Source organism: Mytilus edulis, chromosome 9 (genome assembly GCF_963676685.1).
Source record: "Mytilus edulis chromosome 9, xbMytEdul2.2, whole genome shotgun sequence".
NCBI classification, from domain to species: domain Eukaryota; kingdom Metazoa; phylum Mollusca; class Bivalvia; order Mytilida; family Mytilidae; genus Mytilus; species Mytilus edulis.
In genome coordinates this window covers 46,558,573-46,572,053 of record NC_092352.1, presented here as the reverse complement: position 1 = coordinate 46,572,053, position 13,481 = coordinate 46,558,573, and the positions used below count along the sequence as shown (strand labels likewise).

General features: G+C 30.3%; 1 protein-coding gene across 3 annotated transcripts in view; it reads left to right on the top strand.

Moving 5' to 3' along the window:
• The first annotated feature begins 925 nt into the window (after positions 1-925).
• Positions 926-13,481, top strand: part of LOC139489711 (prominin-1-A-like) — a 52,388-nt gene continuing 39,832 nt past the window's right edge. For 2 of the 3 annotated variants that reach the window (XR_011656226.1, XM_071276443.1), the window contains exon 1: positions 998-1,338. Coding sequence is in view for 2 of the 3 variants with exons in the window: in XM_071276443.1 (XP_071132544.1) it covers positions 1,011-1,338 (328 nt within the window). In the remaining variant the exon portion in view is untranslated. Of the gene's footprint in view, positions 1,339-13,481 lie in introns of all 3 variants that reach the window. The other variant, XM_071276442.1, reaches the window with a different exon arrangement.

Here is a 13,481-nt window from a genome sequence, read left to right as displayed (position 1 = left end):
TCTGTTACGTGAACCATCGAAATTCGTATGATATTGTATTAAAACTGATTTTGAAGTATTAAAACTGATTTTGAAGGTAGGTTTTGTTTTATCTACTATTCTAATGCATTATTTTCATATTTACTAATTTCAGCAAGTCAACATGGCGGCTCCTTAGCCTTACGAAATGTCAACTTTGGATTTGACGGAAGCTTACAAGAAAATCATGTAAATTAAAACTGGCAAATGTTGGGTTTGAGAGTTAGAAGAATTAAACAGTTTTTTTCTTGCGGTTATTCGTGAAATAACCCATGCAAGCTACGGATTTATTAAGATATTTGAGCTTTATCTAACAGGGAGTAAAAAAGATCAGCCACACACACACCAAACCAACCCTCGCTTCAGTATTTTAATGACCGTATTTGTCCTATTAGAATCGAAATAATTCATGGAAGCCATAGATTGTTGGAAATTTACACATGGCCTGGGTCGTGATATTCGTTAATTTTATCCCTCGCTAACGCTCCGGATAAAATTCGAATATCACGGCACAGGCCATGTGTAAATTTCCAACAATCTATGGCTTCCATTTATTATTTCTTAAATAACCTAACGTCAATGCGACGAAAACATGAAATTGTCACGACGTAATTATGACGTTACATTGTTATAGCTGGGTAGTTATAGGCTTTCAGTATACTTTTTAATACTATATAGATTATTTAGGGATCGGCATCCCTGTTATTTTGTGATTTTTCTGTCTGTGTTTTCTATGTATTGATTATGTATCAGAAGTTTCACGATTTGAGTTTAATAGATATATAGATATAAAAGTATTTATAAACTTTTATTTGACTCAGTAAATTAAGTTTTCTCAACTCAGACTAAAATTTTAAGACATTTAATTAAACACTTATATATATCCTTCAAATATTTCTAAATATTTGTAAACAAAATACTCGAAACGTGTCATGTATTGATTACAAAGGATATATTATAAGCAATTATTTGTCACCTTTTCATGTGAATGAATGAAATCATTTCCACACGTTATAAAAAAAAAGGGCGGTCCTTGTGACGTACTACACAATAACCCCGGAAGTACAATCAAGACAATCACCTGCAACAGTTTTAACAGCGAAAGTACAATGAAAACAAAGATAATATTTTTGTTAGTTATAAATTATATTGTAATTTGTGTTGGACAGGATAGTAAACCAATTTTAACAACAGATTCAGAAACAGAAAATCCAACAAAATCTTTAGAGAATGGTGTGAAAGGACTTGTTAAAATTGTTCATAGTTTTTTAAAATCAGTGCAAAGTGAAGATTTCGTTGGAAAAACTGAAGGGCCAATTTGTAAGTATTCGATTAGAATAACGTTATATAAAACATAAGTGACAATAGCCCGAGGACAACATGTTGCTTCGATTGATTTGTTTAAAATCCAGCTAATCACCCAAAATGAAAATAAAAAAGAAATATGTTGAAAACAAGAAATTTTAAATATTTTAGACCAAATTCTACAGTTCTTCACTGTTGACCAAAAGTATTCTTTACTTTAATTTTTTCAATAAATTTTATATAAAACACCTACCCTATTAAAAAAATATGTAATGGTGCTTGGACTTTTTATACCAACTTATATACACTAGAGCTTTATTAAACAAACTCAGACTCAGTACCTGGCTACCTGCTCTACAGGAGCATACATGTAAATTATACATAGTTATTAGTACCTTATAATTACAGATGACAGAATGAGTAAAAAGTTTGAAACTATCTAATATAAAAAAAATATATAAAATTTTAAGTTATTAGAACCACATTGGGTATTACATCTATGTTAGTCTGTTAGAACATGTATAACATATAGACAAAGTAACTACAAATAAATATAATATAAGTATAAATAATTGTATAAACAATATATTGGTATTTATTTGGTCAGTTTTGTCTCCAGTTGTTTTTGTTTTCTCCTGATATTAACACTATAACATGTATAATAATCAATCTTATTTGGATGTTGTTATCATTATGTCATCCTGATTATGACCTCATAGTCATTCTTAATGTTCTTATATAGCTATATATTTGCTCATAGGCCAGAATATATTTTCCATTTCTTACATCCATGCATTCAATTTTATTAGTTAACACCCTGGGGAGCCCAAAACCACAATATAGACCATTTCTATTAAAAATAAGTCAGAAGGCCTAATTTTTACACATCTTTTCCCACAAAAATGTATATATCACATATCTGTCCCTAATGTATTTTGTTTAATCTTACTTTTTTCACAAACATATGCATATGAATGCTACTTTATTATAAATTTAATTTTGAATGACATTAGTCACATACATAATGTAGGATGGTTTAAAATAACTACAAAGGAAGTATTTATTTACATGGACATCATTGTCACAAAAAAACGATCATGAACTTGTTATTGGAATGATGTCTACCTTTTCGTTCTTAGCACATTTGTACATTTTAATTTGCAATCATTTTGAACATCATTTTATTTTATTTTTTTATGTTTTTTTTTTATAAAATGCCATGCTTACAATTTTTTTAAGCTACACATTCGTTGTGTCTACAATAGACATGCATCAGTGATGCTTGAGTTGAATAAGTTAAAAGGCCAAATAAAGTTATAAGGCATTGAAAATCAAAAAAATTGAGAACGGTTTCACCTCATTCCTTAGAGGTATAATAAAGTAATAGTTAGTATAGTCAAAACAGTAATGAAATATAACATTCATATACAACCACTTAGTTTAAAAGGACTTAAAACACACAAAAACTATGTATGCTACCTTCATTTACTTTTAGTTATGTTTGTTTAAATTGTTCAAATAGTTTGACCTTTAGGCTTTAAAACTGGGAGACTGTTCCTTTTTAACTGGGAAAATTGACTTTCTAATAATCACTTTATTGTTAGCTTTTAATTTTAGAAATTTTGATATAGTTTTGGATCATGATTTTTTTCAGGTCTTTAACTAAAAGTTTTAGCTGATTTCAAAGTTTTTTCCCTATCTAATTTTTTTGATTGGATACATTTGTGGTTGGCTTGAGATCAGTTTTTATTTGTCAAAATTTTATGATCGGATATAGCTTCAAATTTCCTTGTCACTCTGTCTTGTTTGTAATTTCAAGAAAAGTTTATGTCATACAGACAGAACATTTTTTTTGGAATGCTCCAGGAAGTACAAGTCAATGTTCATCCACATACAATAGTTTAATGATGATCATTTCTTATTTAAATGTAAACAAACTGATTAATTGAGATTTGATTACATATATAAGAAAAAGCAAAAATATTTATTCAAATATAGATGTGGAAAATTGGTTTTATGTCATTCATGTCCAGTATTATGCGGATGCTGCTCCATTTGCGAAACAGTCCTGGTCACTGAGGAGAGTGGATTCAACAACTGCATGATGTGCACAAATATAAATTCATGTCTTCTTTTTATACCCCACCTAGGGGAATTGTATATTTAGGTCTGTTAATTTGTTCATCAGTCTGTCCAGCTTCAGGTTAAAGTTTTTGGTCAAGGTAATTTTTAATAAAGTTGAACTCCAATCAACTAGAAACTTAGTACACATACATGTTCCTTTTGATACAATCTTTCTAATTTTAATGCCAAATTATTGTTTTGATCCCAATTTCTCCGTCCATTGAACATAGAAAATGATAGTGCTTTTGTGATCAAAATATAATGGAATGTATTATTTTGTTTTCATTTATGCCATTGGAGTATAAATTAATAGTTCCCTATTTTCAAAGTATGGATGTACATACATTTACATATACAAAGGTATAAATTTTGGTTAAATTTTGATGAAACAATTTAACGTTATTTGAACATTTATCAAAGAAGTGCACAGTTGTATTTGCTCTTGTTAAATCTTGTATACCCTGTTTAAGCTACAATGTATAGTCAATCCTGATAGTAGGAAGTACTTCAGATGCTTGGCATTGAGACTTGTTTGCTTACCTGATAAGCTTTATTTACTAAAGTAGATAATTGGAATATGTATGATTGATATATGTATCATCTTTTGATAATTTGATCGTGGATGATATGGAATGGCTGGCCCAGCTGTGTGATTTATGTGCCAAGTTATGTTTTTTATCCGGAGATATATAGTTTTTTATACATTTTATTGTTTTGGTCAAATATAATATTAACAAACATATGAAATGCATTTCTTCTTGTATTTTGCCCCTATGGTAAAACATTGCCATTTGAAAAGAAAGACTATTACCCTGTACTTGAAAGACTAAATATGAAATTCCTAATTTGAATTGGCATACATTGATTGTATGAAGCAATTCTTTATTTTTTGTACAACGCAAAGAGTGCTTCTTGTGTAGTATTATCTGCTTAGCCGCCAGTGTATGTAAACTGTTGTGTGTCTTTTTTGGCCATGGATGGTATTGTCTGTTTTTCTCTTTTTCTCTGACCTTTTGCTTTTTCTCTTGCATTGGCTCTTGGTATTTCCAGTCTCTATTATTTGTGTTTTGAATTGAAATTGTTAATCTTTTTTCAAAACGTGAATTTATCATGTTCCTTTAATCTATGTTTTATTATCAATACAATGTAAGTTAGTCAACCATGTAAAGCAGAAAGGGAAAGACTTAAAAGAAAATGTACATACATGTCTAGAAAGCAAGATGTTAATTTATTTTATATGTTTCTTGATCATGCATGTACATGTGGCTTTGCTTGTTTTATTGTACATGTGTATCTGAGACTTCAGTCAAGTCTGTTTTTAATATATATCTAAACATTACCAGTCTCAAGTTTTGATTTACATGTTGTGGTTGAAAAAGTCTTCAAATGTCATTCTTCAATATTTTGATAAGTGAAACTATGAAGTTCAGGATTTCAACATTAGCGCAAATAATATAAATAGTGAATTTAAAACATAAAATACAAACTTTTAAAACTTTTGAAATGACATCTCTCAAGTTTTGATTTACATATTGTGGTCGAAATGTTTTTTAGTCTTCTGGTGTCATTCTTCAATACTGCAATAAGTGATACTATGAAGTTCCAGATTATAACATTTCTTTACAGGGTGAAGAATAATAAATTTAAAATACACACATCAGGTGAAATCAAAGTAATTCAGATTGCCTTGATGTACATGTTTATTATGTGTACATTTGTAGATGAATTGAATAACTGACATTTTAAGTTAGATTTCTATCAAATGTAAATATAATTGTTTGTGTATGTTTGAGTCGAGTCATAGATTAAATTTTGGTTATAATGAAAATCTTCAAATAACTTATGCAGTCTGTATTACAATTTCAAATTTGAAGATTGTGAGAAATTGTATAAGAGAAATTGTAATGTGTTCAGAAATGTTATTGTAAAGCCCTAAATTATGAATAATCTTTTAGTTAGTGACTGCTGTTAAATTGCCCTCAGGTTACTAAAACATATTTGGAGTTCGAACCCTTAATTATATCAAGAAGACAATCTTTGACTTCCTTTGGAACAGAGACATTGGTATTATATGTCTACGATTGTAATGGTTTCATTGTAATACGTAATACCTTTTTCTGCTTTAACACAAGATGGTACATGTATAACCAAGGATTTGTATAGTTAGACTATACAGTGGCGGATCCTGTGGGGGGTTCCGGGGTGCGCACCCCCCCTTTATTTTTGCCGATCAATGCATTTGTATCGGGACATATGTTTTGCACCCCCCCTTTGCCCTGGGTTACCTGGGTTAGCACCCCCCCTTTCAAAAATTCCTGCATCCGCCCCTGCTATACAAGTCCTTGGTATAACATACATGACATATTTGTACTTAAAAATGTCAATACAATTATTAAACATGTAAAGATACAAACCTACAAAGCATTTATTTTATACTATTTTCTCTGCAGCTATATATGAAGTATTTATATAGTGATACAAATCCTTGTAGCTATTTACTAGTTTATGAGAATAAAACCATTCATTTAAATATTTTTTCATTCATAATTTACATGACCGAAATTGATTAGAAATAAAGTGGTAATTTATTTATGATAGAACAAGACATTATACACCTATTAAGTGTTAATTGGGTTATCAAGGTAATACATGACAGTTACCACACACCTTTTCTACCTGTCTTGGTTTTTACCTGGGAACATCTTATTGATCAACAGGAAATCAATTAGAGATGCTATAATTCTTTATAGGTCTAATAAGATTTCTTGATCATCTTAGTTGAGACATGACAGGCAATACACAAATCTAATTATCCTTTACTTGAGAAGTCCATTGACCTTTCACCTGCAAAATGACCATATGTTAGAATACAAATTTTGCCAAATCATCTGTTAATATAAATTTAAACCTGGGATCGATATAATAGTCCTAGTTTAAACTCACACATTGTGTATAAGAATTCTTTATTTGATTTTCAACTCTCCTTGAAGTTCAGAACTAAATGTTTACAAATACTTGTTTTTTATTCATGACATCATTTTACAAGTATTGGTTCCCTATTATTGGTTTGATTTTATTTTATTATTAAAGGGCTGTACAATTTGGCATCAAACTGTCATAAAATCAAACTTGTTCAAACTGTCTCTGATCTGAGACATTCTACTCTTACCTTTGATTTATAGTTAGACTATCAATATTGAATTTTTGTATTTTAAGAAACCTTTTACCATGTTGGAGTTTCATTATAAAGTGTATTTTTGATGCTGTTTATAAACAGCCATTACATGATAGAAAAAAACAAAGGATTTGGGTATCCATCCATCATGTCCATGATACAAAATCATGACATGCACAGCCGAAAAACACACAAAAATCAAAGGAACAGTGCTTTTATTGCTGTTCTTCATCTCAAAGTCACATTGAGGTATTCAACACAGATGTTTCTTTCTGAAAAATGGCAAAATTCTGCAATTTCTTCACCCATTTTTCTCATAAATGTACATGGTTAGAAAAAAGGTCATGAAAGTGATATTCACACTAACTAAGTATTCTAGTTATATTTTTGTATACAATGGTTATTGACCAAGTTGGCCAAGATATATGTGTATATAAATTAAAGTTCAGTAAAATGTGAAGTCAATGAAGACTTTAAAAATAGGTGAGAATTTAAATTGTTAAATTGGTTTTTCAAAAATGTTTATTCAACAGTTCCTTATTCATATCTTCAATTGTATGACATTTTTAACCCTTGACTGTTAAATTTTTAAATATTTCAAAGACTGCACTCATGCTTTTGAATAATGCTACATTATTGTTAGTCTTTTATTAATGTATATTAGAATAAGTTTGATCATATAAATTTACAAAATGTCAGATATTGATCACCGAACCATATTAAGAATAAGAACATTCTTCAGTGGTACATTATGAATAAAAACTTCACACAATACATAGATCCTGATTCACTGAGTCAAAAATGAGTTAACTCCCACATTAAAAATTGTCAGGACATATCACGTTCACTTCGACTGACTCCTTCTAAATACAGTGGTCGCCCCAATATGTATAGATTATCAGGTTTTATACATATTGATCATGTTGATAAATTAAAATATCAGCTGCTAGCTACAATGTGAACCTTTTTGGCGAGTGAGTGCAGTGAACGAGCTAAAGAATTTCTCATTATGGTCAGCGGCAGATATTTTACGATATCTATATGAAGAAAACTCTATCATCTGTTTATCGCTCTATTACTGGACTTTTACCTTTTCATAAGACACGTTTTCGCTTGACGAAAGCAAGCTTGATAATGTCTCCTTTCGCATTGTGACGTCACTGATAACTTCTCCTCTCACATTGTGATGTTGCTGATAATGCCTGGTCTCATTTTGAAGTACTGATTGGAAAATTACGGTACAACAGAGCAGGGTGATATAAACATAGGGAAGGACGATAATATCAAATAAGGGATTTGAAATAAGCTGTTTTGATATCAATCCCCTAATGTTGGTCCATTTATATGCTTTAGAGTTAAGAGTGACATATATCTTCACTAAACTAGTACAAATTTTTGTTTTGAGGCCAACTGAATCTTGCCTCTGGGTGTAAGATTGTCTCGCTATTTTTTGCTCTTTCGGCTGGTTGTTTTCTCTATGACACATTCCCCATTTCCATTTTCAATTCTTTAATATCATATTTATAATACTGGTACATTCTTTCATTAAATCTTTTAATGATAAGATATAAAATTGAAAAATAAAGTACCATAGGGAGAACCCTTTTAATGATGAATGTGGGTTAAGAGAAGCATAACATATACAGGTTTGACCTTGCCTACATTATAAGTTCATACCCAAGATCCTTTCACTGGTAGTTCTAAAGGAGTAATAATTTCAGAATGAAAGATCTTTCATCTTTGTTTTACATACATGTATATTGTAATGGACTTCTCCTTTTATATGTACATTTATATAAACAAAACCACATTGATACGATAGTAAATTCTAGTAAAAGTGAAACTTAGTCATATTTAATTATGATGAAATGGTACAACCAGGATGTCTGATAAAGGTCACGATTTTCACCTAGTCCATTCAAATAAATAATCATGTGGTCACTACTTTAATGTCTATTAAAAAGTTTTAATAGGATGTCATTGTCCTTTAACATGTTTAATATGTTTAAAGAAAATACTATTGGAAAGAGGACGAAAAAGTTGGATATATAATTATGTGTATTTTTTCGCACCATTTGTGCAAAATTGCCTCATTAGGGATTTGCTATCTTATGGGTTATTTTTTTTATGATCTTTAAACATTTTAACTTGCAGATATGGTAGTTTGAATGAAGTCTGTTCGACTAAAAGATAACATGATAGTTAATAGCTATAAGATAAAGAAATATAAGGCCATTTATTTTGTAACCTCCCCATTTCAATAAATGTTTAAACAAGACATAGGGATTTCTTTTCCTCTGTCTGTAGTCATGATTTCTACATGTATAACAGATTAACTATATATATGTTTGATTAAAAAAAATAATAATTTGTATACAGAATTTGAGACCCTCCCTTTTATGTCATTCACTTGAAGATACGACTGAGTGCAGGCATTGCTTCAGTGAGCTTTGAATTTTTGCATTTTTCACATGGTGAACTTTGGTGGTTATAGTATTTTTATAAAGAAGTAATCTGTAAGAAAGTTGATATTTGATACATAGTATTAAATAGCTATAGTCAATGATAGTTAGGAGAATCAGGAGTTGATTAAAAAAGCATGTCTCATGTGGAGGAATGTCCAGAATTTATGGATAAAGGGTACACTAGATAGAAATCAAGGCAAAACTAATATGCTGTGGCAGATTACAAGATTACTGAACATGACTCCTTGCATCTTAGTGGGATGTACATGTAGGTTACAAGGTTACTGAACATGACTCCTTGCATCTTAGCAGGATGTAGGTTATAAGGTCACTGATCATGACCCTGAGCTCGAGCCCTGAGCATCTTAGCGGGATGTATTCATATCTAACAAGAACAACAAAGAAATCTAACAGCCTGGTGATTTACAATAAAGATTTTATCATATATTTTATAAAGATATTTTTTGCTTATACATTTGTATTGTAACAGCAAGTCTTGTGATAACACAAATGTTTTTATTTGTTTTATAAAGATGTTTTTTGCTTATATATTTGGATTGTAACACTCAGTGCAAGTCTTGTGAATAATAATAAAAAAAACAACAACATCATATACATTCCAAAGTATGTAGGGTGTACAATTAAGAAGTTTGCTGTTTGTTTATATAACATCTTGTCTTTTTAAATTTGTTAGGTTATACAGCAGTATACTGTACAAATATTTCACAATTAATGGCAAACAAATGCTTTCAAATTGTTTGGTTTAAATACCATTTAATAGTGCATTTATTTAAATTTAGAGAGCTAAATAAATTTGTTTAAAAGAACATGTTAAAAAATAGAATTTCACTGCATGAAAATGATTTAACAGTTCAAATACCACATTTTTTTAAAACCATTATAATTATAAGTTATCATCTTTTTACTTCTTTATGATGTTTTATTAGGAATATGCAAGCATGTGCTCACAAACTCAAAAGATTATATTAAAAAAATAAGAATAATTCAAATTTTACTTGTTCCATATTAGAAATTCACTAGACCATGTAGACCAACCAAATTTAATATTTTAGAATCTTTCAATTTATTATATATATATGGTCTTAAAGGGGTTGTATACTACAGAGAGTGCACACCATTCTGTACTATTATTTTTATTATTTGAGTAATGAAGTGATGATTCTAGTAGAGACATAAGAGGAAAATACTTCCCACTTCTTGATCTCCTTGATCTCCTTGACTAATATCCTACTCTTATGTGTTATAACTTATACGTACAGAGTATTCTTACCACCTAACAAATTGAGGATTGCAGCAATACGTCATGTACAGAAAGTCAATTATGGTTTGAATTATTTTACATTTTGTCATTTGTAGGTTTTTTTGACCATGTTGACCCTTTCTTTTATACCTTATGGATTCTGCTCAGTGTTGAAGGCCCTAAAGTGACCTATAGTTGCTTAAACTTTTATGACTGGACTCTCAGTGCCAATCATGCACATGTTTTTTATCATATTGAGAATTTTTTCATTTGTTTGTGAACTGATACCGTTCGTTGACCTCCAATTGCTTTGACATCTGCTACATACTCTATTGGATAGTTGTGTCATTGGCGATCTTTTCATTTCTCTTTTTAGTTGCAGATCCAGAAATTTTCATAAATAGGGGCTCACTGTCTGCCTAAGAGGGGGCCCACTCCAGTCATGCTTCAGTGATTCCCTATATAATCAACCAAATTTTTTTAAATAAATTGCTTCATCTATGTTCTTTGTGAACCTATTAAGTGATTGTTTTACAGTCTTATTTGCATGATTTGTATGAGGCTGAATCAACTATTTCAAGAGTTTGCAGTGGTGGATCCAGAACTTTTCTTTAGGGGGGGCCCGCTGACTGACCTAAAGGGGGCCCGCTCCAGTCATGCTCCAGTGATTTCCTATATAATCAACCAAATTTTTCCCACAAAAGGGGGGGCCCAGGCCACCCAGGCCCCTGCCTTGGATCCGCCTATGGTTTGCAACAGAAGACCATTTTATTGGTTCTCAAACACCAATCTGTATGAACAATTTCTCACTTGGCACTTTCAGTTCATTGAGGATGTAAGTTTCTGATTGTTTACAACAGATAATTTGAAATGGATATATCCGTTTCAGGGACTGCATTGCAACAGATAAAATATTTAAAGTATGTGAAGTGGTAACCAGACACTTGATTTAAAGGATAAAACAAAAGTGTTTGTGGTCCTGACTGTCTCCATAAATGTTGAATTTGAAATTGATAAAAACGAAATAAAACGAAATTTAAGGTATGGAGTAGTCCATCTTTGTCTCTAAAATCTTAGAATAGAAGGGCTTTGTCCAATATAGAGGGCACTTATGTATTGTTTATCATTTTCACACAGTATTTTTTACATTGGTAATTGTATTTGAGGAGACCTCCTTTTATCCTCAACCAAGCATAGTTTTCTTCATAAAGATATGTTCAAGATTTTGACAAATAAAAAGAAGGTATAAATGCCAGTCCGTCAGTTTTCTCTCTATTTTCCTATGTGCAAGATCTGATTGAAAAGTGCAAAAATAGATAGTCTCTGTTTTATACTCATTTTAGTCAAAGCAATCCAAAGATTAGGGACTTAGTAACTGGGACTGTGGGTCATGTCTCATTTACTTTTTACTGATACAGTGTCAGTAATACCTGGTATATAGTTTCATTAGTCCATGAATCATGACTTTTTATAATAATTAATAGTATTCAATATTTTTTTTATTTCAACATATTTACTTTCTTAGTTAAGTATTTATCCACTTGTTCATTCAGCTAATTATACTTGGTGAGAAGTGAACTTGTGTTGACCTATCCTTAGATAAAACTAATTATATATAACAACTTCAAAAAACTACATTTGAAAATAATAGTTATAGTTTTCTATCCAAAATCTATTTAAACTTTTTTTTTTTTAAAGGCTATCATTATGTTGGTGAATTTTTTTTCATAGATCTTAAGAAAGTTAGTTGCTTTACCTTTATAAATAAATAGCAGACAAGTAAATTGGCAGATTTCTGTTTAGCTTGTAAAGTAATATACTTCATGTCATTTGTCATATTAAAAAGTTAAAGACATTCCCTATAAAGTATTAATAATTTGATTTATTTGACAAATCCTAAGTTGAATGTTCTTATCATTTGGCCAACACAATATGGTCAAATTACATTTACACAATTATTGCGAACCCTATGATAGTTTTCCATAGATTCACCTGCAAGTTACCTGTCGATTTAAACTTTTGTAAGTTCTATTGTCCCATCTTACAAATACAACAGGTATTGTTCTCTGTGTAGTTTATTTGATGGGACCTTTAAATTTCTTCTAGGAGAAATATATCACTCATTGATTAATTTACCTGACCAAAAAATTATCTTCTTTTTTATTGAAATACTTCTATAAACTCACATAAACTGTATGCAATATTGTTTTTATTCAATATATAATTAATATATTTTCAATCTGTTCAATATATAAAATCTGGGTTAATAATAAAAGTTTATTTCAGACACATTTTCTAGTATTTTCCAATGAATTTGCATGTTTTTGTTGTTTTTCATTTAAAGGCTTATGTTTATGAAGACCTTAATTTAAAAATAATAATATTCAAATTTTTAATTTTTCAAACCCACAAAAAAAGTGAATATTTGATCAGAAATCAACTTTTAAATTTTGAATCAGTATTTATATTGAACACATTAAAAACAAGTTATTTGTATTGAATGAATACAACACCACATGCAGTTTTGTGAGTCCTTTTTCAGCATTGACAGTTCAATTTTTTGTTCAGGTAAATTAATCAATGAGTGATATATTTCTCTTGGAAGAAATTTAAAGGTCCCAGTGAATAAACTACACAGAGAACAATATCTGTTGTATTTGTTAGATGGGACAATAGAACTGCCAAAAGTTTAAATGGACAGGTAACTTGCAGGTGAATCTATGGAAAACTATCATAGGGTTCGCAATAATAGTTATGAACCTCCCCTGGTACCCTTCTTTTTTCTTCATCATTAGTTCACTTGTTTTTTATGGGATACAGTCTTTTGATTCTTGAATTTGAGATTTCATAAAAGTTGTAGTTTTTCTGAATTTTTTGGTCATATTAATCAATTTCTTATGTACTAAATTAATGGGCGTATGACATTTGCACTGATTTTGAAAATTTTCATTCTTTCATTTGCTCCGATTTAATTTTTGTCGAGCCTGCAACTTTTGTTGCAGAAAGCTCGACATAGGGAAAGTGATCCGGCGGCGGCGGCGTTAGCTCACTTCTTAAAAGCTTTATATTTTAGAAGGTGGAAGACCTGGATGCTTCATACTTTGTATATAGATGCTTCATGTTACGAAGTTTC